Source organism: Salmo salar, chromosome ssa02, assembly GCF_905237065.1.
Source record: "Salmo salar chromosome ssa02, Ssal_v3.1, whole genome shotgun sequence".
Classification (NCBI taxonomy): domain Eukaryota; kingdom Metazoa; phylum Chordata; class Actinopteri; order Salmoniformes; family Salmonidae; genus Salmo; species Salmo salar.
Genome location: NC_059443.1, coordinates 41634592 through 41661595, shown reverse-complemented (window position 1 = coordinate 41661595; position 27004 = coordinate 41634592). Strand labels below are relative to the sequence as shown.

At 43.0% G+C, this 27004-nt stretch overlaps 1 protein-coding gene across 1 annotated transcript; it reads left to right on the top strand.

Annotated features, from left to right (window-relative positions):
- Window positions 1-406: 406 nt before the first annotated feature.
- Window positions 407-27004, top strand: LOC106583256 (glycoprotein endo-alpha-1,2-mannosidase-like protein). The gene is made up of 4 exons (XM_014167207.2): window positions 407-1807; window positions 5543-5652; window positions 21350-21426; window positions 25925-27004. Exons 1-4 carry the CDS (start codon window positions 1312-1314, stop codon window positions 26559-26561), a joined length of 1320 nt encoding a protein of 439 aa, XP_014022682.1. The 5' UTR covers window positions 407-1311; the 3' UTR covers window positions 26562-27004.

The window sequence follows — 27004 nt, the reverse complement described above, 5'->3', positions numbered from 1 at the left end:
AGCAAAATTGTCCTTGGTATGACCTTAAAACGATTCAAATGAGCTTAGTAGACCCCCGGCTTAGACTGTTATGGGTTAAGGCAATACCACTTCCCCCGATGACCACCTCATTGGAAAGGAAGAAGGCATTAAGTATAAGTTATTAGTTAAAGACTGGAGTCTATATGGCTTCATTGTTCATTTGACAGCATGTTCATCGTGTAGGCTACACTGCAACTTTGCAACTCTGGCCTTATTGTGTATGTAACTTACAGTCTATTATCATCATCAATAAGGCTCCAATATCCTACTTTGTGTAGGTACATGCATAGCCTATAGTTGCCATCCATCAGTTCCCTTGCGCCAAACGTAATGTAAAACAAATCTCAGTATAACACCAGGCCGGCCAAAGCTCCGCCTCCATGTAGCAAAACATGGACGGTAAAAAGCAGCCATCGCTGATGGCGAATTGCTACCATGGACAGCGACCACGGAGTGTGCACGTCCAGGATCTTGTTGCATTGAATTTAGAACGTTTTCGTTGCTGTCACAACTTGGGTTTACTTCCGAGCCTAATGTAAAGCATTAGGTAGGAGATACATCGAGCCAAGCAGCGAAATAGCGTAGCAGCGAAATAGTGTACCAGAGTGATGACAATTCAGCCACCAGGAGCCAACATCTAACTGTAGCCTATAGACGATAGAAAGATATCAGAGAGATTTGATCACTTGACATGGAGGCTATTCTTAACTCGAAATGTGCACATTTTCTCCAAGAGCTCATATAATCAGATGGTGGTATAGCCTTCACCATTGCAATTGGGGGAAACTAATCAAAATGTGTCATGTATCCTTATTTCACATTCTCCACTACAACAAGGTAAAGTGGGCTCCTTAAGACAACGATATTCTGTTAACTGGTTGAATTGAGCAAGTTAACTCCGCTTGAGAACCTGATAAAGGGACAAATAATTTCACATCACTGAGATCTAAATGCAATGCCAGATTCCACTGCGTCATGCAACGCGACCATTAGGCTTCGTCCGCAATCATGTAGGCTAATAGTTATTAGGCTATTAATCATAAAGTTGTACATTTTCTGCGTTCCGACAGCGACTGCATTTATGAATAGTCTATATGAAGGCCTGCATTGTATACTTTTCTAGAGTGTGGGTGGTGAACTTGTAAGATAGGCTAACTGTTATAGTATACTGCCTATAGGCTATACGACGTTTGGAGAAAAGCAAGTCTTATCCACATCGCTGACTTCAGCCGACCACGAACCCCCGGTTCACTCCAGCAGGAATCACATCTGAGAGACAATCTATCCGCAATGGCCAGGCTGCGAAAGAAAGCGTGCATAGCTCTGTTTTTATTTACACTCTTCGTTTTTGGAACCATGATGGGTTTGAGAACTCTGAAGCCCAGCGATGGGTTCTCAGACCTGGCCCCGGGGTTGGACCTTATGCCGATGATTGGAGGAAGGATGGACCGGCGCTCGGTGTCCCAAGACGTCGTCTCCTCCCCGGGGCAGGTGCGCGCCAAAGTAGTTTTATCAAACTCGGGACCTGAAGGAACCATATTTTACGACGTCCACATATTTTACAGCGTGTGGTACGGGAACCCGTCGATGGATGGGAAATACATGCACTGGGACCATGTCCTCGTGCCACATTGGGACCCCAAAATCGCCGCCAGCTACCCGAAAGGGAGGCATATGCCGCCGGAGGACATCGGCTCCAGTTTCTACCCCGATCTTGGTCCGTACAGCTCGAGAGATCCCGATGTATTGGAGTCACACATGGAGCAGATTGGAGCGGCTGCTGCAGGTAGAGTGCAAAGGTGCAGTGGTTATTCTATACTGAAACGTACAAACAAGTTTTAACATTCGTATTAGTTTTGTTGCTGCAGTGCCTGTCCAGTTAACTTTAAAGTTGTAACATTTTGTTCAACTTTGAGCACAGCTACAATAGGATATATATGGGCCAACGACTTGAATTACTAACTTTGATGCATATAGGCTATATATTCTGCCAAGTGTATACTGTTATGGCTCATTTGAACCCATTGCTTGTGTTGCATATTGCTCGTGTTGTCTGTCTCCCTTATTCCAACAGACAACCATTCTACTATATCATTAGACAGAATAAGTGATGCCTTATTTCTGAGTGATGAAATATGCCTTCCTACATGCAGTGAATCTTTAGACACTCGGTTTTAATCGTAATAGTGCGTATCTTCCAGTACACGCATGAAGTGACAGCTCATAAATGTATGTTGCAGCCAGATATATTATTGTCCACAACCTGATAGAGGGGAATGTCAAAAACGGTTTTTGTCAAGCAGCCAGTACAGCAGGCCACTGGCACACACAGTATGCATGCAGCTAATTGATCAAGCCATGTCCACTTTGGTCACAAGCTGTGTGGAATATTGGATTACAATATCTAAAAAGCCATGGTCGCGTGTATTAAAAAGTTATGGCCGCACAATTCATTTTATTCACTTCTCTTGCGCTTTGCCGGTTTATTTCAGCACTCATGTAGTGGACAGCTCCGCATGCTCACCTAAACCCACCAGCAGCCTTTTCTCACAGTAGTTTTAGAACGGTGTTAATTTTGACATCCACTTCCAAGCAATCTTGAATGTGAACAATTGAACACTTGAATAATATATGTTTACTGCTTATCTGTATTTCACTGAGATCGAACATACAAACAGATGAACGTCAGGCCGCGCGAATAGGAAGTCCCCTTTTGACTCTAAAAAGTTATTGAAAATCCATCAGTCAGTGGAAGGAGCACGTAAGTCTTATCAGTACGTGGCCATGACAGTCCACTGCAAAGGTCAGCACTGAAAACCATAACCGGAAGTGGCATGTACATTGTCTGAAATAAGGAGCCTATGTTTTCAACGAAAAATGTAAGCTACTTGTATTGACCAAAATGGGAGTGATGATGCCTTGGAGTTGGGTGTGAAAACGACTGATGGGACAGACAATCGAGCCATGCTAATGTTGTCTGCCTTCGGCTGAACTGGTTATTGTACACCATCCGGAAAATGATCGTCCCTTCCCCTTTCTTTCCCCTCCCTTCCCCTTAAACCGAACACTGTGACAGATGGAACACAGAAAGGCCAACTGAATGTGCTTGGTTAAAAGGAGTCAATTTAATTAAAGCCACTGGCACAAAGACCCATAAAAAATTCCAAATAATATCCTGCTTGCAGCGGTGACTGATTCCACTCCGCGAGGAGCCCATAATAAAATGAATAGTGCGGACATAACTTTTTAATACATGTGACAATGGCTTTTTAGAAATTGCAATCAAATATTCCACACAGCTTGTGACCAAAGTGGACATGCCTGCCTTGCTGGCTACTTGACAGAAAGAGTTTTTGATATTCCCCTCTATGAGCGTGTGGGAAACAATTCCTCTGGCTGCAACATAGACATTTATGAGCTGTCACTTCATGTGTGTACTGAAAGATACTCGCTCTTACGATTAAAACAGAGTGCATAAAGATGAACTGCATGTAGGGAGGCATATTTCATCACTCAGATATGAGGCATCACTTATGTTGGAATAAAGGAGACAGACAGCACGAGCAATGAATGCCAAATGAGCCATAACAGTATACAGTTGAAGTCGGAAGTTTACATACACTTAGGTTGGAGTCATTATTAAAACTCGTTTTTCAACCACTCCACAAATTTCTTGTTAACAAATGATAGTTTTGGCAAGTCGGTTAGGACATTACTTTGTGCATGACACAAGTCATTTTTCCAACAATTGTTTACAGATTATTTCACTCATAATTCACTGTATCACAATTCCAGTGGATCAGAAGTTTACATACACTAAGTTGACTGTGCCTTTAAACAGCTTGGACAATTCCAGAAAATGATGTCATGGCTTTAGGAGCTTCTAATAGGCAAATTTTCATAATTTGAGTCAATTGGAGGTGTACCTGTGGATGTATTTCAAGGCCTACCTTCAAACTCAGTGCCTCTTTGCTTGACATTATGGGAAAATCAAAAGAAATCAGCCAAGACCTCAGAAAAAAAATTGTAGACCTCCATAAGTCTGGTTCATCCTTGGGAGCAATTTCCAAATGCCTGAAGGTACCACGTTCATCTGTACAAACAATAGTACACAAGTATAAACACCATGGGACCACGCAGCCATCATACCGCTCAGGAAGGAGACGTGTTCTGTCTCCTAGAGATGAACACACTTTGGTGTGAAAAGTGCAAATCAATCCCAGAACAACAGCAAAGGACCTTGTGAAGATGCTGGAGGAAACAGGTACAAAAGTATCTATATCCACAGTAAAAAGAGTCCTATATTGACATAACCTGAAAGGCCGCTCAGCAAGGAAGAAGCCACTGCTCAAACACCGCAATAAAAAAGCCAGACTACGGTTTGCAACTGCACATGGGGACAAAGATCGTACTTTTTGGAGAAATGTCCTCTGATCTGATGAAAAAAAAATAGAACTGTTTGGCCATAATGACCATCATTATGTTTGGAGGAAAAAGGGGGACGCTTGCAAGCCGAAGAACACCATCCCAACCGTGAAGCACGGGGGTGGCAGCATCATGTTGTGGGGGGGCTTTGCTGCAGGAGGGACTGGTGCACTTCACAAAATAGATGGCATCATGAGGATGGAAAATTATGTGGATATATTGAAGCAACATCTCAAGACATCAGTCAGAAGTTAAAGCTTTGTCGCAAATAGGTCTTCCAAATGGACAATGACCCCAAGCATACTTCCAAAGTTGTGGAAAAATGGCTTAAGGACAACAAAGTCAAGGTATTGGAGTGGCCATCACAAAGCCCTGACCTCAGTCCTATAGAAAATTTGTGGGCAGAACTGAAAAAGCGTGTGCGAGCAAGGAGGCCTACAAACCTGACTCAGTTACACCAGCTCTGTCAGGAGGAATGGGCCAAAATTCACCCAACTTATTGTGGGAAGCTTGTGGAAGACTACCCGAAATGTTTGACCCAAGTTAAACAATTTAAAGGCAATGCTACCAAATACTAATTGAGTGTATGTAAACTTCTGACTTCAACTGTACATCTGGCAGAATATGTAGACTATATATATCGAAGTTAGTCATTGAAGTCTTGAGGGATGTTGGCCCATAGAGATCCTATTGTAGGCCTACAACTGGCAGCAATCACATCAATAAGTCCTTCAAGCCAATCCAGAACCCTTAGGGGATGTAGGCAGCTATCACATATATCAATGTCAACGTCACACTGACCAATACGACTTAAAATGGTGTAACAGGGACATCATGAGGTTCAGGATTGGGTATCAGAGATGTGTGGTAATTGAAATATAATGACTAGAATGGTCAATCCCATTGAAGTCAATGTTCTGTGATAGGTGGACCAGCAGCCATATTGGGTGTATTGTAAAATTGCCATGCTCTGAGGGGCTTTTCCCTTTCTAGTCATTTTATTTCCCCATTCTAGTAATTATATTTTTGTGTGGGGTATAGCCAACCTGAAAGGTCCTGTGTGGAGACTTAGAGAGACTTGCCCTGTGTGGTCTAGGGGTGCTGGTGCTGTCCTGGTATCCTCCGGGCCTGGCCGATGACAACGGGGAGCCCACAGAGGACCTGGTGCCGGCCATCCTGGACGCTGCTCACAGACACAACCTCAAGGTAAGGAACAGAGAGACAGAGAGACAGACAGACGCTTTGCTTTGGAATCAGTTTTTGGGATTCATGAGCGCTGAATAAGAATGTGTGTTTTGGTAAGGAATCTTCGAAAGAACAAAGTTACACAACCAACTGGTAAACATATCCTAATACTGTACAATAGTATTATAATACACAATAGTGTACCATTACTTCAAAAAAGTTGATAGCCAAGTGTGACATGACTTTGAGTAGGCCGAGGGGAAGGAGGATGAGCACATCTCTAACTAAGAGCAGAGGGGACATAATAAAGCTGCCGGCGGGAACTGTTGTTTATGGGACTGGATGAGCAGGGAAACACATCATGACCTATTGCCAATTAGGTCGGAAAATGCGATCCCAGAGATAACGACTGCATCAACGTCGACACGTCGAGTCCCCTCTGCCTGCTGTCACGGACTGCATTGAAGCTCATGAAACTTTTAGAGGGCCCCTTCTTCGTAATTCGATACGTGTAACATCAGATGGTAGATGCACATTAGATGCAGCAGAGACGTAGTAGCTATTCAAGATGTTCAAAGGAAAAAAGATACTTCAAGTGAGCTGTACTGGCTTGATCCGGCAGCATCTTGGATGACATAACCGATATATAAAAACAGCCACACAGCCGTTTAAGTGGTGTGTATCCATTCACCCTGAGTGGTTGGAAGTCTGTGAGAATGTGTCTAAGACGCTTTAAGGCATTTTAAGTGGTGTACATTACGCATGCTGAATTTTGGTATATAGAACTTTGGGTGGTATATCCAGGGGTGAATTTCTCAAACACCTGAAACAGCATTTTCCTGCAATCTAGAGCAATATTCATTATGCCTAATTCTATGTAAAAGCAATGTATATTGTTCTCCATGGGTTATCTAAGCATACCTCTTTATGTGTGTGGCCCCTCCGCAAAATACCGCTGACAGATCTTTTTTTATAAATAATTATGATAAAGCGTAGGCTTAAAAATTAAGTTGAGTATTTCATTTAACATCTGAAAAATAAAAAACAGGACAGATCTGAGGGGGCACTAGGGGCAGGACACTTCTGGGTATCTGTGTGTCAGTAGACAGCTGTGCGGCAGGATGACTTGCATTTGTGTGTGTGTTTGAAAGATCCATTGCAGCCGTTTTTATTTCAATAAAATCAACGTACTGTGATTGTTTTCAATTAAAATGGTCAAAAATAAACAAAAATAGCTTCTTAGCAAAAAGCAATTTCTCAAGCAAGAATATTGCTAGGACTGTCTAGGGGTGGTAGGGAGGGGAAAACCATAAACTACTTGTTATTGGCAAAGGTTTGGAACTCGTTCTTATTTGTCTATTAAGTAATTTACCACCTGGTGATTTATTTTTTATTTTTTATTTAACCTTTATTTAACTAGGCAAGTCAGTTAAGAACAAATTATTATTTACAATGACGGCCTACCCCGGCCAAACCCTAACCCGGAGAGCACTGGGCCAATTGTGCGCCGCCCTATGGGACTCACAATCACGGCTGGTTGTGATACAGTCTGGAATTGAACCAAGGTCTGTAGTGACACCTCTAGCACTGAGATGCAGTGCCTTAGACCGCTGCGCCACTCGGGAGCCTGGTGATGTCACCAGGCAGGCCAAAATTCCATCCTACTGCAACAGGCTGAAATTTCAGGCGGTCTTTTCAAACAGGTCTTACACTAAAATGGCATTATCATGATTTTCAAAATGTCATAATATTATTCCAACCATATAGTATTGAAATATATATAAAACACAGGCAATCACATTTGTGACTGCATTGGGCTTTTAAAGACGGCACAGGGGCATTGCGAGCCTCGTGCCTGTGTGAATGAATGCGGACTGAGTGCAGTGTGACAAGAGAGACAGGCTTGAGCTAGAGTCCCTTTCTCCAGCCGCGTTGCATCGATAATACACACGCTGTTTGCTCAACACACGGTCGCATTTAAAGACAATTGAGAGGGGATTTGTTTTTGTGTTTGCATGAGAATCTCTGCTACATAAAACCATGCAAATAATGCAGGCCGATATTCAAAATTAATATTTATAAGAGCACAAGTACAGAAAATAAATGTCTGTTGTACATGTAATGTTGTGAACGTTATTCCGCAATCCAGTCCGTGTACAGTCGTGGCCAAAAGTTTTGAGAATGACACAAATATACATTTTCACAAAGTCTGCAGCCTCAGTTTGTATGATGGCAATTTGTATATACTCCAGAATGTTGAAGAGTGATCAGACGAACTGCAATTAATTGCATAGTCCCTCTTTGCCATGCAAATTAACTGAATCCCCAAAAAACATTTCCACTGCATGTCAGCCCTGCCACAAAAGGACCAGCTGACATAATGTTAGTGACTCTCTCGTTAACACAGGTGAGTGTTGACAAGGACAAAGCTGGAGATCACTCTGTCATGCTGATTGAGGTCGAAAAAACAGACTGGAAGCTTCAAAAGGAGGGTGGTGCTTGGAATCATTGTTCTTCCTTTGTCAACCATGGTTACCTGCAAGGAAACAAGTGCCGTCATCATTGCTTTGCACAAAAAGGGCTTCACAGGCAAGGATATTGCTGCCAGTAAGATTGCACCTAAATCAACCATTTATCGGATCATCAAGAACTTCAAGGAGAGCGGTTCAATTGTTGTGAAGAAGGCTTCAGGGCACCCAAGAAAGTCCAGCAAGCGCCAAGACCGTCTCCTAAAGTTGATTCAGCTGCGGGACCAGTACAGAGCTTGCTCAGGAATGGCAGCAGGCAGGTGTGAGTGCATCTGCACACACAGTGAGGCGAAGACTTTTGGAGGATGGCCTGGTGTCAAGAAGGGCAGCAAAGAAGCCACTTCTCTCCAGGAAAAACATCAGGGACAGACTGATATTCTGCAAAAGGTACAGGGATTGGACTGCTGAGGACTGGGGTAATGTCATTTTTTCTGATGAATCCCCTTTTCGATTGTTTGGGGCATCCGGAAAAAATCTTGTCTGGAGAAGACAAGGTGAGCGCTACCATTAGTCCTGTGTCATGCCAACAGTAAAGCATCCTGAGACCATTAATGTGTGGGGTTGCTTCTCAGCCAAGGGAGTGGGCTCACTCACAATTTTGCCTAAGAATACAGCCATGAATAAAGAATGGCACCAACACATCCTCTGAGAGCAACTTCTCCCAACCTTCCAGGAACAGTTTGATGACGAACAATGCCTTTTCCAGCATGATGGAGCACCTTGTCATAAGGCAAAAGTGATAACTAAGTGACTCGGGGAACAAAACATCGATATTTTGGGTCCATGGCCAGGAAACCCCACAGACCTTAATCCCATTGAGAACCTGTGGTCAATCCTCAAGAGGCGAGCGGACAAACAAATACTCACAAATTCTGACAAACTCCAAGCATTGATTATGCAAGAATGGGCTGCCATCAGTCAGGATGTGGCCCAGAAGTTAATTGACAGCATGCCAGGGTGGATTGCAGAGGTCTTGAAAAAGAAGGGTAAACACTGCAAATATTGACTCTTTGCATCAACTTCATGTAATTGTCAATAAAAGCCTTTGACACTTATGAAATGTTTGTAATTATACTTCAGTATTCCATAGTAACATCTGACAAAAATATCTAAAGACACTGAAGCAGCAAACTTTGTGAAAATTAATATTTGTGTCATTCTCAAAACTTTTGGCCACGACTGTATTTGTACAGAAAGATTCCAATTCCATGTTTTACACGCAACCGATAGTTGTGCTAGGAAGCCTTGTGAATAAATATGTAATGCCAGCGTACTCTAAGTAAAGTTCAACTAAACTATATCAAACTCCCCGACCTCAGTTGTTATAAGCATAAGTAATCAAACTAATAGTTAATTCCGGAGGATTCAGAATTGGCTATATTTTTTCCACAAGAATATTGCAGTTTTACTGATACAAGAGAGCAGTAAAGAAATAAAGCCAACGTAGGGAAAGATAACTTTAACAAACAACAACCAAGTGGTCTCCGCCACTTTTTTGTAAACAGCTAAGGGATGGGGCCTATATACACTATATACACTGTATGTGGACACCCCTTCAAATTAGTGGATTTGGCAATTTCAGCCACACCCTTTGCTGACAGATGGATAACATCGAGCACACAGCCATGCGATCTCCATAGACAAACATTGGCAGCAGAATGGCCCGTACTGAAGAGCTCAGTGACTAGGGTGCCACCTTTCCAATAAGTTAGTTCGTCAAATTTCTGCCCTCCTAGAGCTGCCCCATTCAACTGTAAGTGCTGTTATTGTGAAGTGATAGGCCACACAAGCTCACAGAATGGGACCGCATAGTGCTGAAGCACGTAGCGTGTAAAAATAGTCTGTCCTCAGTTGCAACACTCACTATCGAGCTCCAAACTGCCTCAGGAAGCAACATCAGCACAATAACTGTTTGTCTGGAGCTTCATGTAATGGATGCCAGGAGAACGCTACCTGCCCCAATGCATAGTGCCTACTGTAAAGTTGGGTGGAGGAGGAATAATGGTCTGGGGCTATTTTTCATGGTTTGGGCTAGGCCCCTTAGTTCCAGTGAAGGGAAATCTTAATGCTACAGCATACAATGATATTCTAGACGATTCCGTGCTTCCAACTTTGTGGCAACAGGTGGGGAAGGCCCTTTGCTGTTTCAGCATGACAATGCCCCCGTGCACAACGCGAGGTCCATACATGGTTTGTCAAGATCGGTGTGGAATAACTTGACTGGCCTGGACAGAGCCCTGACCTCAACCCCATCGAACACCTTTGGGATGAATTGGAACACTGACTGCAAGCCAGGCCTAATCGCCCAACATCAGTGCCCGACCTCACTAATGCTCTTGTGGCTGAATGGCAGCAAGACCCGCAGCAATGTTCCATCATCTAGTTGAAAGCCTTCCTAGAAGATTGGAAGCTGTTATAGGAGCAAAAGGGGGACCAACTCCATATGAATGCCCATGATTTTGGAATGAGATGTTTGATGAGCAGGTGTCCACATACTTTTGGTCAAAGTATTGTATTATTATTTTAAAAGTCCAAAAATTGATGTACCAATCCGAGATTGACCCTTTAATAACCTTGTTATAGAACATTTAGAGTGGTACTCTGCAGCAGTATCCTGTTCAAGTGCCCACTTGCTCCCGACCACATTCTCCCACTCCCACTGCACATAAGGACATCTATTGTTGGAGTGCCTTTAGTGCAAAATCTTCACAAACTGCTGACCGTAGAAAAATAAGTCTTGGGTCTCTAATAATTTTGAGCTACGACGCAATTATTATTATTTTTTCGAATGTAAAAGAGGCCCTCTTGCATTACAATCTTCCTGGAATTTTCTGCAAAGACAAGGCAGATTACAAGGTATAATTGTGCCTCCTCTTTCACACCAATATGTAAGACGGGGTATTAGCAGTAGAATGCATTATCGCTCTGGGTTGAGCCCTAACATAAGATCCATGGGCATAACTTGTCCCATTGTTATCAATGCATGGCTTATGCAAAAACATGTAAGCGTATGGATTTCAAGTTAGGATTCGGCCCTTTATACTCAGTGGCAGCATCTCACCATGCATTTCACTTCATCATGGGGCTCTTTGACTTGCATATACATTCTAATGTACTCCTTCTGAGGGATCCTTAGGGGCAAAAGTGAGCAATAATTTGAGGTCCCAATGTGTGTAGCCTCTTCAAAGGAAATGTGAATGCGGTACATGAAAGATAAATTATGTTATATTTCATGGACACAAACAATGTTGTCAAAGAAAGAGACTAGAAGAGAAAGTCTTTAGGGGCCACCAGCGTGAAGTGTTTGTCACTGTTGCAGGTGAACGTCTGACACGGTACCTGCTCAGTCAGTCCATCTCTCTGTTTATCAGTCTTGTCATCCCTCTCCTGTCAGATCTGTCGTGACGGAACTTCTCTTTACAGTCTGACCTGAGGTGATCACAATGAGCGGAGGCTACAGAGCCTTCATAACTTGCTGCTTGACAGAGCAATCTAAGGGAGCTCTGTGTGTGACGTGGTCTGAATAACAGCAGACAGTCCCGAGACAGTCATGCTGAATCTTCAGTCTGAAAAAGCCTTAGAAACACAGGCCAGAACAAGTCTAGACTAGTCTAACATGGATGTGGGGTCATCAGCAATTGGATTGTCTCAAACCAATCAGAGTATCAAACCCACGTGTGTTCTGGCTCTGGCCCAACCCATCAGTTTCTGGACCAGTCAGAAGGCCAGAGTGTTCACATTCGGTGAAGAGTTGAGGAGGTACTCAGATCCAGACTCATTGCGGAAAAGAAACTAACCTCTGTGGCATAGCATTTGGCCGGAGCGAGGAGTCTGGGTAGCCAGGCAATACTACAATGGCACTGACTTAGACTCCTAAATCTGTGACCTTACACTAGATGACACTGCAGAAAACAGACCGTTTTGTTTATATAAGAATAGTATTAGAAAAAGACCCTAAATCAAGTCTGGGCACCCACACAGCTTTTGTATTATGTATGTAGGGTTGGAGTTTAAGAGCAGATCCTCTTGCGGTTGAAGGCTTCAGAGCTCCACTGAGTAGGAACAATCGTGGTCACACTGCTTGCTTGGAGAGTAGCTCAGGCTGAAACTCCCCTTTGGACCTTGAGGGGCTGTGTGTGGGCTCTGGGGGGGGGTGACGGTCCCATGACTCAGTTTTCCTCCCTGAACAATCCGGGTCCCAAGGGGCAGAAAAGTAGGGCATGTTGCACAGCAGCAGTGCAGAGTTGCCCATCTGTGGGCAGGCCATGCTGTCAGGCACACTTCCCCATCTCCAGATGCCCAGCACAGCATGCAGCTTCCATCTCACAAGACTTTGACTGCATCCCAAATGGCACCCTATTCCATTCATAGTGCACCAATTATGATGGGCCCTGGTCAAAAGTAGTGCACTACATAGGGACTAGGGTGCCATTTGGGGTGCATGGTTAGTGTGCCTGCAAGACTTCGATGTTGATGAGAAGTTGACAACCATAGCGTGTAGAACCCTACTGAAATCGAACTAATATAACCGAAAACGTTCTTGGAAGTACGAAGCGGCAACATCTCATGATACGTTCAATACTGTATGGTGTTGACTCTTTTGAAATGCTGTCTGGGTAGTTTAACGGATGGTTGAAATCCCCTCCTAAGGGCCTGTTACAGTGCATTACGTTGTATTGTACTCGATTCAGCCAATTCTATGCTCTGGTGATGGTGATAGGGCTGGGTCTGTCTGTGAGAAATGCTCTTGGTTTGCTTGGGTCTCTCATTTCCATCTAAATTGCTGCTGTGTAATGGCCTTATGTGTCTCGGGTGGAAAATGAGCGGGCTATTCCAGAAGCAGCAGTCATCTGTGGTGAGCGGAGTTGAGATGGTGACAGCTCTTTTTCTTAGGGAGAAATAATTAGACAGTCAGTGAGACGGCAGGCTTTAAAAACTATAATGACTTTTTTTTCCGGCCGAGTCACTCAGCTTTCAATCTAAGTTATTAGCACAGAAAGAGTTGTAACTTTCCCTCTAATGATACCTTGCCTCGAGACATTAATCAGATTACGGAGAGTTGTTCCTGCATTTATCGCCCTTCGACACTGATTTCAGACGAGTGGCCTACACAACCATAGTGAGCTACCCTGCCACGGGTGCTCCAAATTAAAATATATTTTCATCCGACACTGAAGCACTTAGCTGCCACCATTAGCGACAACAATGATTTTCTCCCCATGACCACATTTAACTATACAGGACAACAGTTTAAAACCGCCTTGCCTCCCATCCCTAGCCAGCACAACTCCTATCCATTAGCGCACTTCTGTCCCAATGTCATGGTGACACTTTGAGCCCTTGGTGTCACCAAATTACATCACCACGGCAACTGGCTAGGAAGACCCAGTAGCCACTCACTTTCATTTCAATACTGCCATACCCCCTACTCCAACCTATCCCAATCTAATGCACTATACTTGGCTAGTCCCTCTCCATAATAAGACAAAGACAATTCCCAGTCATGAAAACTACAAAACATGCATAGCCTAAGAACGTGTAAAATGTTTAGCACTTTATTCTCCATAGTGAATGGTATCCGAACCGCATCATGAAAAGTATTTTTATAGCATAAAAGACAATTCTCAGTCATGAAAAATGCACAACATGCTAAACCTACATGTTTAGCACTTTATTCTCCACAGCCCATGGTAAACATTAGCTAACCCCATAATGACAAGAAAGTATTTTATAGGGTAGTGCTATTGTATCTGGCAGACAGAACCAGGTAGTGGCGAGGCAGAGCTCAGACAGGAATTTTATCGAGCGTCAGGTGGGAATGATGGATCTACAACAAAAGCAGCAGACTTATGTTAGCAAACTGGCGAGGTGTTGCTGCTTCCATTCTGCTTATGGCTCTATCCATCCAGTTTCCTTCATGCTGGGTCCCTGGGGAACCAGTTGTGGGAGAAGAAAAGTGGTCCACTTCGATCATATATAATTCAAAGTAGTGAAATTCTCCACGCTTACTCTTAAAAATTCAAGTTAAACATTTTTGTATTTGTTTCATAGCTGATCCATATTGTGTTCAGCCACTCTGTTCCTCATTGAGGAATAGTCAGCTGGAATAGAACTATGATTTACTGGATGACAAATGAACTTGGGATAGATGTGTCAGGTTATTTGTCATGGCACAACACCAGTGCTGAAACAGTCATCGTCTGAGACAATCCTATAACACAGTCTGTAAAGGTTGTACAACATATTAACACCACCACTGTGTGCTTTTATTGTCTCTTATGAAGACATTTCTGGGCACCAACTTTGTCCACTTCTTTTGGCCGAGAAATGTGACTGTTGCGAAAGCCGCAGCTACTCTTACTGGGGTCAACACTTACTTACGTACAGACTTTATTGTCCGCATGGGGAAATTTTGTTGCAGAGTCATGAACACATTTAAAGTGGCATTAAAATACAAAACAAAATTGACAATACAACTTTCATAACAGTTACATACCAATACATTTTTTAAATTATAATAATTATAATAAATAAAGAAATAAAACATTTTAAAAAAAAGACTAGCCTGCTGGCCTTACTGGGTCGATAGGAACATTAGCCTGAGCTATTTAGGAGGGATATCACACCTGGCACAAATGATTGTCTATTTCTGTTTTTCCTGCCGAGGGGTGCCCTATACCTGCGCCCAGAGGGGAGTAGTTCAAAGTCCGAGTACAGGGGGTGGCTTGGGTCTAAAAAATGTTTGTGAGCCTTACGGAGGGCCCTGACCTTAAAGATCACATCCAGGCCTGACTGTTTGACTCCAAGTACCTTGCTTGGAGAACATGAAACATGAGATAATACAGAACATTAATAGACAAGAACAGCTCAAGGACAGAACTACATACATTTAAAAATGTCACATAGCCTACATACAGTATCAATACATACACAAAAAATATCTAGGTCCAATATGGGAGAGACGTGGTGTGGGGTGTTGCTTTATCTGTTTTTTGAAACAAGGTTTGCTGTTCATTTTAGCAATATGAGATGAAGGGAGTGCCATGCAATAATGGCTCTATATAATATTGTACACTTTCATGAATTTGTTCTGGATTTGAGGATTGTGAAAAAGACCCCTGGTGGCATGTCTGGTGGGGTAAGTGTGTGTGTGTCAGAGCTGTGCGTGAGTTGACTATGCAAACAATTTAGCATTTTCAACACATTAATGTTTCTTATAAAAACAAGAAGTGATGCAGTCAGTCTCTCCTCAACTCTTAGCCAAGAGAGACTGGCATGCATAGTATTTATATTTGCCCTCTGATTACAATGAAGAGCAAGACGTGGCGCTCTGTTCCGGACCAGCTGCAGCTTAACTAGGTCTTTCTTAGCAGCACTTGACCACATGGCTGGACAATAATCAAGATAAGACAAAACTAGAGCCTGCAGGACTTGCTTTGTGTGGTGTCAAAAAAGAAGAACATCTCTTTACCACAGACAGACCTCTCCCCATCTTTACAACCATTGAACCTATATGTTTTGACCATGACAGTTTGTAATCTTAGGTAACACCAAGAAATTTAGTCTCCTCAATGTGTCAAACAGCCACAGCATTCATTACCAGATTCAGCTTAGGTCTAGAGCTTAGGGAATGATTTGTACTAAATACAATGCTCTTAGTTTTAGAGATATTCAGGACCCGTTTATTACTGGCCACCCATTCCAAAACCGACTGCAACTCCTTGTTAAGGGTTTCAGTGACTTAATTAGCTGTGGTTGCTGACATGTATATGGTTGAATCATCAGCATACATGGACACACAGGCTTTGTTTAATGTCAGTGGCATGTCATTGGTAAAAATATAAAAAAAGTAGGGGGCCAAGAGAACTGCCCTGCGGTACACCACACCTTACATTAGAGAAGCTAGAGAAGCTTCTATTTAAGAAAACCCTCTGAGTTTCATTAGATAGATGGTTCTGAGTTCACAATATGGCAGAGGTTGAAAAGCCTTTAAACATAAAAAAGTTCTCTCAACAGGTTATGGTCAATAATATCAAAGGCTTCACTGAAATCTAACAGTACAGCTCCCACAATCTTCTTATTATCCATTTAGTTCAACGTACATGTTGAGTGCCTATCTCTATAAGCATACTGAAAGTGTGTTGTCAATTTGTTTACAAAGAAATGGAATTGTATTTGGTACAACACAATTTTTAGAACCAGTAAAGGCTGCTTTACCACTCTTGGGTAGTAGAATAACTTTCTCTTCCCTCCAAGCCTGAGGACAAACACCTTCCTCTAGACTCAGAATAAAGATATGACAGATAGGAGTGGCCATAGAGTCAGCTACCATCTTCAGTAGCCTTCAAATCTAAATTGTCAATGCCAAGAGGTTTGTCATTATTCAGCGCAAAAATGTTTCCACCTGTCACACACGAACTATACACAATTCAAACTTTCAATGCTTTTCTTTCATTATTAGTTTTTTTATGCATGAATACGATGGCTCACTGTTCATTGTTGACATATCCTGCTTAAGTTTGGCCATTTGCCAATTAAGTAATCATGAAAATAATTGGCAACATCAATGGTTTTGTGATGAATAAGCCATCTGCTTCAATGAAAGATGGAGTTGAATTTGTCTTTCTGACAATAATTTAATTTAATGTACGGCAGTTTTTTTCCCATCATTCTTTATATCATCGATCTTGGCTTCATAATAGTTTCTTCTTCTTTTTGTAAAGTTAAGTCACATAATTTTTCAAATTGCTGTAAGTCAGCCAGTCAGATGTGCTGCCAGACTTATTAGCCAATATTTTTGCCCCATCTCTTTCAACCATACAGTTTTTCATTTCCTCATCAATCCATGGAGCCTTAACAGTTCTAACAGTCAGTTTCTTAACAGGTGCATGTTTATCAATAATTGGAAGAAGCAGTTTCATATATTCAAGTGCAGCATCTGGATGCTCCTTATTAGTCTGTTCAGACAAACAAATATCTTTACATCATCCACATAACAGTCACAGCAAAAACTTTTGTATGATCTCTTATACACTATTTTAGGCCCAGCTTTTGGAACCTTGGTGCTCCTAGATATAGCCACTATATTGTGATCACTGCATCCATTGGGTACGGATACAGCTTTAGAGAAGAGTTCTACAGTATGAGTAAACATTTCATCAATACATGTGGATGATCTACTTCCTGTAGTGTTTGTAAACACCCTGGTAAATTGATTAATAACCTGAACCAGATTACAGGCACTGGTTACAGCGAGAAGCTTCCTCTTGAGCGGACAGCTTGATGAAAACCAGTCAATATTCAAATTCCAAAGAAAGTAGACCTCTCTGTTTACATCAAATACACTATCAAGCATTTCACACACATTATTTAGATACTGTTAGCACTTGGTGGCTTATAGCAACACATCAAAATAATAGGCTTTAGATGAGGCAGGTGAACCTGTAGCCACACTACTTCAATAACACTTGACATGAGATCTTCTCTAAGCATTACTGGGATATGGCTCTGAATATACAGTACCAGTCAAAAGTTTGGAAACACCTACTCATTCCAGGGTTTTTATTTATTTTTACTATTTTCTACATTGTAGAATAATAGTGAAGACATCAAAACTATGAAATAACACATATGGTATTATCTAGTAAGCAAAAAAGTGTAAAACAAATGAAAATATATTTTATATTTGAAATTCTTCAAAGTAGCCACCGTTTGCCTTGATGATGGCTTTGCATACTCTTGGCATTCTCTCAACCAGCTTCATGAGGTAGTCACCTGGAATCCATTTCAATTAACGGGTGTGCCTTGTTAAAATATAATTTATGGAATTTTCCTTCTTCATGCGTTTGAGCCAATCAGTTGTGTTGTGACAAGGTAGGGGTGGTATACAGAATAAAATCGAATTTTATTAGCCCCATGCGCTGAATACAACAGGTGTAGACCTTACAGTGAAATGCTTACTTACGAGCCCCTAACCAACAATGCAGTACAAATAGGAATAAGAAATAAAAGTAACAAGTAATTAAAGAGCAGCAGTAAAATGACAATAGCGAGACTATATATAGGGGTGTACCGGTACAGAGTCAATGTGCGGGGGCACCGGTTAGTCAAGGTAATATGCACATGTAGGTAGAGTTATTAAAGTGTGGCAGTTGGGGGGGGGTGCAATGCAAATAGTCTGGGTAGGCATTTGATTTGATTTTAAGGAGTCTGATGGCTTGGGGGTAGAAGCTGTTTAGAAGCCTCTTGGACCTAGACTTGGTGCTCTGGTATCGCTTGCCGTGCGGTAGCAGAGAGAACAGTCTATGACTAGTGTGGCTGGAGTCTTTGACAATTTTTAGGGCCTTCCTCTGACACGCCTGGTATAGAGGTCCTGGATGGCAGAAAGCTTTGCCCCAGTGATGTACTGGGCCATACGCACTACCCTCTGTAGTGCCTTGCGGTCGGAGGCCGAGCAGTTGCCATACCAGGCAGTGGTGCAACCAGTCAGGATGCTCTCAATGGTGAAGCTGAGGAACCTTTTGAGGATCTGAGGACCCATGCCAAATCCAAGTCTCCTGAGGGGGAATAGGTTTTGTTGTGCCCTCTTCACGACTGTCTTGGTGTGCATGGACCATGTTGGTTTGTTGGTGATGTGGACACCAAGGAACTTGAAGCTCTCATCCTGCTCCGCTACAGCCCCGTCAATGAGAATGGGGGTATGCACGGTCCTCTTTATCCTGTAGTCCACAATCATCTCCTTTGTCTTGAAGATAGCCCTCTTTGGTAAAAGACCAAGTCCATATTATGGCAAGAACAGCTCAAATAAGCAAAGATAAACGACAGTCCATCATTACTTTAAGACATGAAGGTCAGTCAACCTGGAAAACATCAAGAACTTTGAATGTTTCGCAAAAACCATCAAGCGCTATGATGAAACTGGCTCTCATGAGGACCGCCACAGGAAAGGAAGACTCAGAGTTTCCTCTGCTGCAGAGGATAAGTTCATTAGAGTTACCAGCCTCAGAAATCGGAAATTAATTTCACCTCAGATTGCAGCCAAAATAAATGTTTCACAGAGTTCAAGTAAACAGACACATCTCAATATCAACTGTTCAGAGGAGACTGCATGAACCAGGCCTTCATGGTCGAAATGCTGCAAAGAAACCACTACTAAAGGACACCAATAAGAAGAAGAGACTTGCTTGGGCCAAGAAATATGAGCAATGGACATTAGACCGGTGGAAATCTGTCCTTTGGTCTGAGGAGTCCAAATGTGAGATTTTTGGTTCCAACCGCCATGTCTTTGTGAGAATGGATGATCTCCGCATGTGTGGTTCCCACCATGAAGCATGGAGGAGGAGGTGTGATGGTGTGGGGGTGCTTTGCTGGTGACACTGTCAGTGATTTATTTAGAATTCAAGGCAAACTTAACCAGCATGGCTACCACAGCATTCTGCACAGATACGACATCCCATCTGGTTTGTGCTTAGTGGAACTATCAGGCTGTGTAAGGGCTATTTGACCAAGAAGGAGAGTGATGGAATGCTACATCAGATGACCTGGCCTCCACAATCACCCGACCTCAATCCAATTGAGATGGTTTGGGTTGAGTTTGTCCGCAGAGTGAAAGAAAAGCAGCCAACAAGTGCTCAGCATACGTGGGAACTCATTCAAGACTGTTAGAAAAGCATTCCAGGAGACTACCTCATGAAGCTGGTTGTGAGAATGCCAAGAGTGTGCAAAGCTGTCATCAAGGTGGCTACTTTGAAGAATCAAAAATATATTTGATTTGTTTAACACTTTTTTGGTTACTACATGATGCCACATGTCATTTCATAGTTTATGTCTTCACCTTTATTCGGCAATAATAAAAATGAAGAAAAACCCTGTGTCCAAACTTTTGACTGGTACTGTATATAGCAACACCTCCCCCATAAGCATTCCTGTCTCTTCGATAGATGTTATATCCTTGTACTGCGGCTACTGCTGTATCATCAAAGGAATTATCTGAGTCTCAGAATTGGCTAATATATGAACATTATATGATGTTAGCAAGTTATTGATTTCATGAACCATATTTCTAAGCCTACATATATTAATATGGGCTATTTTCAGCCCTTTTCTTGGCAGCTTCTCAGAGATAGACACAATATGGAAAAGAACAAAAAGAAAGAGAAAAAAAACACATTTAGCAGTCCATTAATCAGTTGGTGTGTGTAAGTGTGTTTGTGTGTGTGCTGTGGGGTTGAAGCTACAAATCCATAGGCTTGGCTCACTCATCCCTTTCAGGCTTTTGGGAGGGAGGGTGGACAATGAGCCTGTCATATTGGATGGAAGCATGTCCCCACGCACTCTGGCAGCTTTCATGGCCGGGATAAGTCATTTTCTCTTCAGGTGCACAGTTTCAGGATAGTCCTCGTTACGGAAGATGTACATTCCTCTCAAGTTCATGGCTCTTTCCAGAACCGCTACCATGTCCTTGAACCTCAGAAACTTGATGACTATCGGCCTGTGCCTGGCACCTGGGCTGGTGGTGGGTTTTCCAGTCCTGTTGGCGTGCTCCAACTCAATCTTCCTGTGGTCCATCTTCAGTTTCACCTTGATCATTTCCCTCACTTTGTCCTCAGACTCTGTCCAGGTCATGTGGAGATTCCGCAATTCCATCTACAACAATGTTGTTCCGCCTCGACTGTCCTTCGAGATAATCTGATTTCTCTGTCATTGTTATCATGGATTCACATACAGAACTAATGTCCTCTCTCAAATGCTTACAGATTGTTGTCATCTTGACGTTTTCCTGTTTAAACTCACTGAGCAGACGCTGGGAGAACTGCAAACTGTTCTTCAGGTCCTGAACCTCTCTGGTCAGATTATGTTATTAGTTGACTCCACCAGTATTTGGACACAACAATTGAAGCTATTTTCTTGTTGTTGTAACAACTGCTTATTATAATGGCGGCATAATAATGGCTGTCATGCTCCTCCTGCATCCTTAGGCTTTGAATAGCTCTCAATTAGACCCAAGGGGCAGCTGAACACAGCCCAGCTCCTGTCACCTTTCCAAATGTGAATATTCTCTAGAGTTTGAGTCAATACAAACTCATCACCTTAGATGGTTGGGTTGGCTGCATAGGCACACTTACAAATATGTGACAACAATGCAATGAATGGAAAGCTGTGGACTAAGATGTTTTTCATTTTCTTCCCAGGTTGCATTTCACCTCCAGCCTTACAGAGGGCGGAGCGACCACAGTGTCCATGACAATATCAAGTATATCATCGACAGGTAGGTGTTGTCTTTGTTTAGAATAACTTTAAACTGAAGTGGACACAAAGTAAAACCTTGTTGAACTTTCCTGTTGAAACAGTAGTTTTCAGACAACGTAGACCCTTTTAAAGGACTGAGACACAGTTCACTTCAAATCAAATTCTATTGGTTATTTACACGTTTAGCAGATGTTATTGCGGGTGTAGCAAAATGCTTGTGTTCCTAGCTCCAACAGTGCAGTAATATCTAAAAATACACAGATATCTAAAAGTAAAAGAATGGAATTAAGAAATATAGAAATATTAGGACGAGCAATGTCGGAGTGTGTGTGTAATATATATATATATATATATATATATATATATATATATATATATATATGCACACACACACACACATATATATACACTCAGCAAAAAAAAAGAAACATCCTCTCACTGTCAACTGCGTTTATTTTCAGCAAATTTAACATGTGTAAATATTTGAATGAACATAACAAGATTCAATAACTGAGACATAAACTGAACAAGTTCCACAGACATGTGACTAACAGAAATGGAATAACGTGTCCCTGAACAAAGGGGGGGGGGTCAAAATCAAAAGTAACAGTATCTGGTGTGGCCACCAGCTGGATTAAGTACTGCAGTGCATCTCCTCTTCGTGGACTGCACCAGATTTGCCAGTTCTTGCTGTGAGATGTTACCCCACTCTTCCACCAAGGCACCTGCACATTTCTGGGGGGAATGGCCCTAGCCCTCACCCTCTGATCCAACAGGTTCCAGACGTGCTCAATGGGATTAAGACCCGGGCTCTTCGCTGGCCATGGCAGAACACTGACATTCCTGTCTTGCAGGAAATCACGCACAGAATGAGCAGTATGGCTGGTGGCATTGTCATGCTGGAGGGTCATGTCAGGATGAGCCAGCAGGAAGGGTACCACATGAGTGAGGAGGATGTCTTCCCGGTAACGCACAGCGTTGAGATTGCCTGCAATGACAACAAGCTCAGTCCGATGATGCTATGACACACCACCCCAGACCATGAAGGACCCTCCACCTCGATCCCGTTCCAGAGTACAGGCCTCGGTGTAACGCACATTCCTTCAACGATAAACGCGAATCCGACCATCACCCCTGGTGAAACAAAACCGCGACTCGTCAGTGAAGAGCACTTTTTTCCAGTCCTGTCTGGTCCAGCGACGGTGGGTTTGTGCCAATAGGCAACGTTGTTGCCGGTGATGTAAGGCAGGTCCTCACCAGACAACAGGCCTACAAGCCCTCAGTCCAGCCTCTCTCAGCCTATCGCAGACAGTCTGAGCACTAATGGAGGGATTGTGCGTTCCTGGTGTAACTTGGGCAGTTGTTGTTGCCATCCTGTACCTGTCCCACAGGTGTGATGTTTGGATGTACCGATCCTGTGCAGGTGTTCTTACCCGTGGTGTGCCACTGCGAGGATGATTAGCTGTCCGTCCTGTCTCCCTGTAGCTCTGTCTTAGGCGTCTCACAGTACGGACATTGCAATTTATTGCCCTGGCCACATCTGCAGTCCTCAAGCCTCCTTGCAGTATGCCTAAGGCAGGTTCACGCAGATGAGCAGGGACCATGGGCATCTTTCTTTTGGCGATTTTCAGAGTCAGTAGGAAGGCCTCTTTAGTGTCCTAAGTTTTCATAACTGTGACCTTAATTGCCTACCGTCTGTAAGCTGTTAGTGTCTTAACGACCGTTCCACAGGTGCATGTTCATTAATTGTTTATGGTTCATTGAACAAGCATGGGAAACAGTGTTTAAACCGTTTACAATGAAGATCTGCGAAGTTATTTGGATTTTTACAAATTATCTTTGAAAGACAGGGTCCTGAAAAAGGGACGTTTCTTTTTTTGCTGAGTTATATATACACATACAGTTGAAGTCAGAAGTTTATATACACCTTAGCCAAATACATTTAACTCAGTTTTTCACAATTCCTGACATTTAATCCGAGTACAAATTCCCTGTCTAAGGTCAGTTAGGATCACCGCTTTATTTTAAGAATGTGAAATGTCAGAATAATAGTAGAGAGAAGGATTTATTTCAGCTTTTATTTCTTTCATCACATTACCAGTGAGTCAGAAGTTTACATACACTCAATTAGTATTTGGTAGCATTGCCTTTAAATTGTTTGCTTTGGGTCAAACCTTTCAGGTAGCCTTCCACAAGCTTCCCACAATAACTTGGGTGAATTTTGGCCCAATCCTCCTGACAGAGCTGGTGCAACTGAGTCAGGTTTGTAGGCCTCCTTGCTCGCATATGCTTTTTCAGTTCTGCCCACACATTTTCTACAGGATTGAGGTCAGGGCTTTGTGATGGCCACTTGTGATGGCCACTCCTCTCATTGTCCATTTGGAAGTCCCATTTTTGACCAAGCTTTAACTTCCAGACTGATGTCTTGAGATGTTGCTTTAATTTTTCTTTCTCATGATGCCATCTATTTTGTGAAGTGCACCAGTCCCTCCTGCAGCAAAGTACCCCCACAACATGATGCTGCCACCCCGTGCTTCACGTTTGGGATGTTGTTCTTTGGCTTGCAAGCCTCCCCCTTTTTCCTCCAAACATAACTATGGTCATTATGGCCAAACAGTTCTATTTTTGTTTCATCAGAACAGAGGAAATTTCACCAAAAAGTACGATCTTTGTCCCCGTGTGCAGTTGCAAACCGTAGTCTGGCTTTTTTATTGTGGTTTTGGAGCAGTGGCTTCTTCATTGCTGAGCGACCTTTCAGGTTATTTCGACATAGGACTCGTTTTACTGTGGATATAGATTATTTTGTAACTGTTTCCTCCAGCATCTTCACAAGGTCCTTTGCTGTTGTTCTGGGATTGATTGGCACTTTTCGCACCAAAGTATGTTCATCTCTAGGAGACAGAACGCGTCTCCTTCCTGAGCGGTATGATGGCTGCGTGGTCCCATGGTGTTTATACTTGCATACTATTGTTTGTACAGATGAACGTGGTATCTTCAGGCATTTGGAAATTGCTCCCAAGGATGAACCAGACTTGTGGAGGTCTACTATTTGTTGTCTGAAGTCTTGGCTGATTTCTTTTGATTTTCCCATGATGTCAAGCAAAGAGGCACTGAGTTTGAAGGTAGGCCTTGAAATACATCCACAGGTACACCTCCAATTGACTCAAATGATGTCAATTAGCCTATTAGAAGCTTCTAAAGCCATTACATTATTTTCTGGAATTTTCCAAGCTGTTTAAAGGCACAGTTAACTTAGTGTATGTAAACTTCTGACCCACTGGAATTGTGATACAGTGAATTATAAGTGAAATAATCTGTCTGTAAACAATTGTTGGAAAAATGACTTGTGTCATGCACAAAGTAGATGTCCTTACCGACTTGCCAAAACTATAGTTTGTTAACAAGAAATTTGTGGAGTGGTTGAAAAACGAGTTTTAATGACGCCAACCTAAGTGTATGTAAACTTCTGACTTCCACTGTACACACACACGATGGGATGTATAGACCAGTGACGCCTTTAAATCCCATTTTTTCACTAGCATGGCCTTATTTCTATTACATGTTATTGCATGACTCTCATTCATATTCCATTCACCCAGTTCAATGTAACAGTGTTAGGTTTAGGCTACTACATGACAATTTTCCCTATACAGATCATGAGGTTGCTACAACCTAGCTTTTGAATGAAAGTTTACAACGTAGGTGCACACAGGTTGAGAGACAAATTTGTAATCAAAGTGACCGCCTTGCACACTCTTGCCTCCATCTAGCTGATATAGTTTGTAATCAGTAGTTTAACAGTTGCAAACGAGAATTTCCATTGGACAAATTCAGGTATGTTTATCCCCGTTTTGTTCCGTTTGCTAGTGACAGTGACTAAGTTCAGGGCAGGGTACTGGGTGGAGTCCAGCTAGTGATGGCTATTTAACAGTCTGATGACCTTGAGATACAGACTGAAAAACAGCTTCTCAGACCCAGCTTTGATGGACCTGTACTGACCTCGCCTTCCGGATGTTAGTGGGGTGAACAGGGTATGGCTCGGTGGCTGAGGCCCTTGATGATCTTCTTGGCCTTCCTGTGACACCGGGTGCTGTAGATGTGCTGAAGGGCAGGCAGTGTGGTTCCGGTGATGCGTTGGGCTGTGGACGATGCAGTTGTCATACCAGGCGGTGATACAGCCTGACAGGATGCTCTCAATTGTGCATCTGTAAAAGTTTGTGAGGGTCTTTGGGGCGAAGTCAAATGTATTCAGCCTCCCGAGGTTGAAGAGACAGCGTTGCACCTTCACCACACAGTGATGTGTATGCCGAGGAACTTGAAGCTTTTAACATTCTCCAATGCGGCCCCATCAATGTGGATGGGGGCGTGCTCCATCTGCCGTCTCCTGAATGCTAGATTACATGTACATAAATCTAGAATATGCTTCCTATCTTATTAGGTTACTTCTAGGTAATTTTTTCCATGCAAATATTCAAATCTGTACCAATAATCTCCTGTCCATTTATTTGTGTTTGAAGGTACGGGGACCACGGAGCCTTCTACAAGTTCACCTCTAGCACGGGGAATATCCTGCCTCTGTTCTACATTTATGACTCGTATCTGACGCCACCCGAGAACTGGTCCGACCTACTCCACCCCACGGGCTCCCACAGCCTGCGTGGCACGCCGTATGACAGTGTCTTCATCGCCCTCATTGTGGAGGAGCGCCACAAGCACGACATCCTTGCCGGGGGTTTCGATGGCATGTACACGTACTTCGCCTCCAACGGGTTTTCTTTTGGTTCGTCCCACCAGAACTGGATCGCGGTCAAGGCGTTCTGCGACGGTAACAACCTGTTATTTATACCTAGCGCCGGGCCGGGCTACATCGACACCGCGGTCAGACCGTGGAACAACCACAACACGCGCAACCGCGTCAACGGCCGCTACTACGAGACGGCCTTGCAGGCGGCGCTGAACGTGCGGCCCGAGATCGTCACTATAACGTCGTTCAACGAGTGGCACGAGGGCACACAGATCGAGAGGGCTGTGCCAAAAAAGACGGTGACCAGGTTGTATTTGGATTACCAGCCGCACCAACCTGAATACTACCTGGAGCTCACCAGGAGGTGGGCAGAGCAGTTCAACAAGGAGAAAGAGACATGGCTTATGTGAGCTGGCACTGTGTGTGTGAAAGAGAGAGAAAAAGCATGAGTGACTGTAGAGGTTTATGAATGTGTGAGAGACGTGCGTGGGAATTGGACTGGCAAAAAAAAAAAAAAAAGAGAACAGGGAGAAATCCTCTTGATTTAACTTTTTTGGTAGCGAAAAATTGCATTTTGTGGTACATTTGGGATATTCTACAGTTGACACTTATGTGCAACAATAAGCTCCCCATCCTGCTTGCCATATCTCTGCCCTGGATTCTGTCTCCTGATAACCTCCAGACAAACCCCATCCCTGCTACAAGCATGGATGGACACATCAATAGTCCAATATACTGTATACAGTACACTCTGTCCTACTTTGACAAACCACTGCAACCATCTGTTTGATACAATGCAACCTGGCATGACTTCTCTTTCTGCACAATCCTTTTAAGTTTTAAAATGATAATT

Coding starts and splice junctions, on each gene's coding strand:
- LOC106583256 (XM_014167207.2), top strand. CDS start 1,312: ATGGCCAGGCTGCGAAAGAAAGCGTGCATAGCTCTGTTTTTATTTACA. Junction 1,808..5,542: donor GATTGGAGCGGCTGCTGCAG/GTAGAGTGCAAA, acceptor TGTGTGGTCTAG/GGGTGCTGGTGCTGTCCTGG. Junction 21,427..25,924: donor ATCAAGTATATCATCGACAG/GTAGGTGTTGTC, acceptor TTGTGTTTGAAG/GTACGGGGACCACGGAGCCT.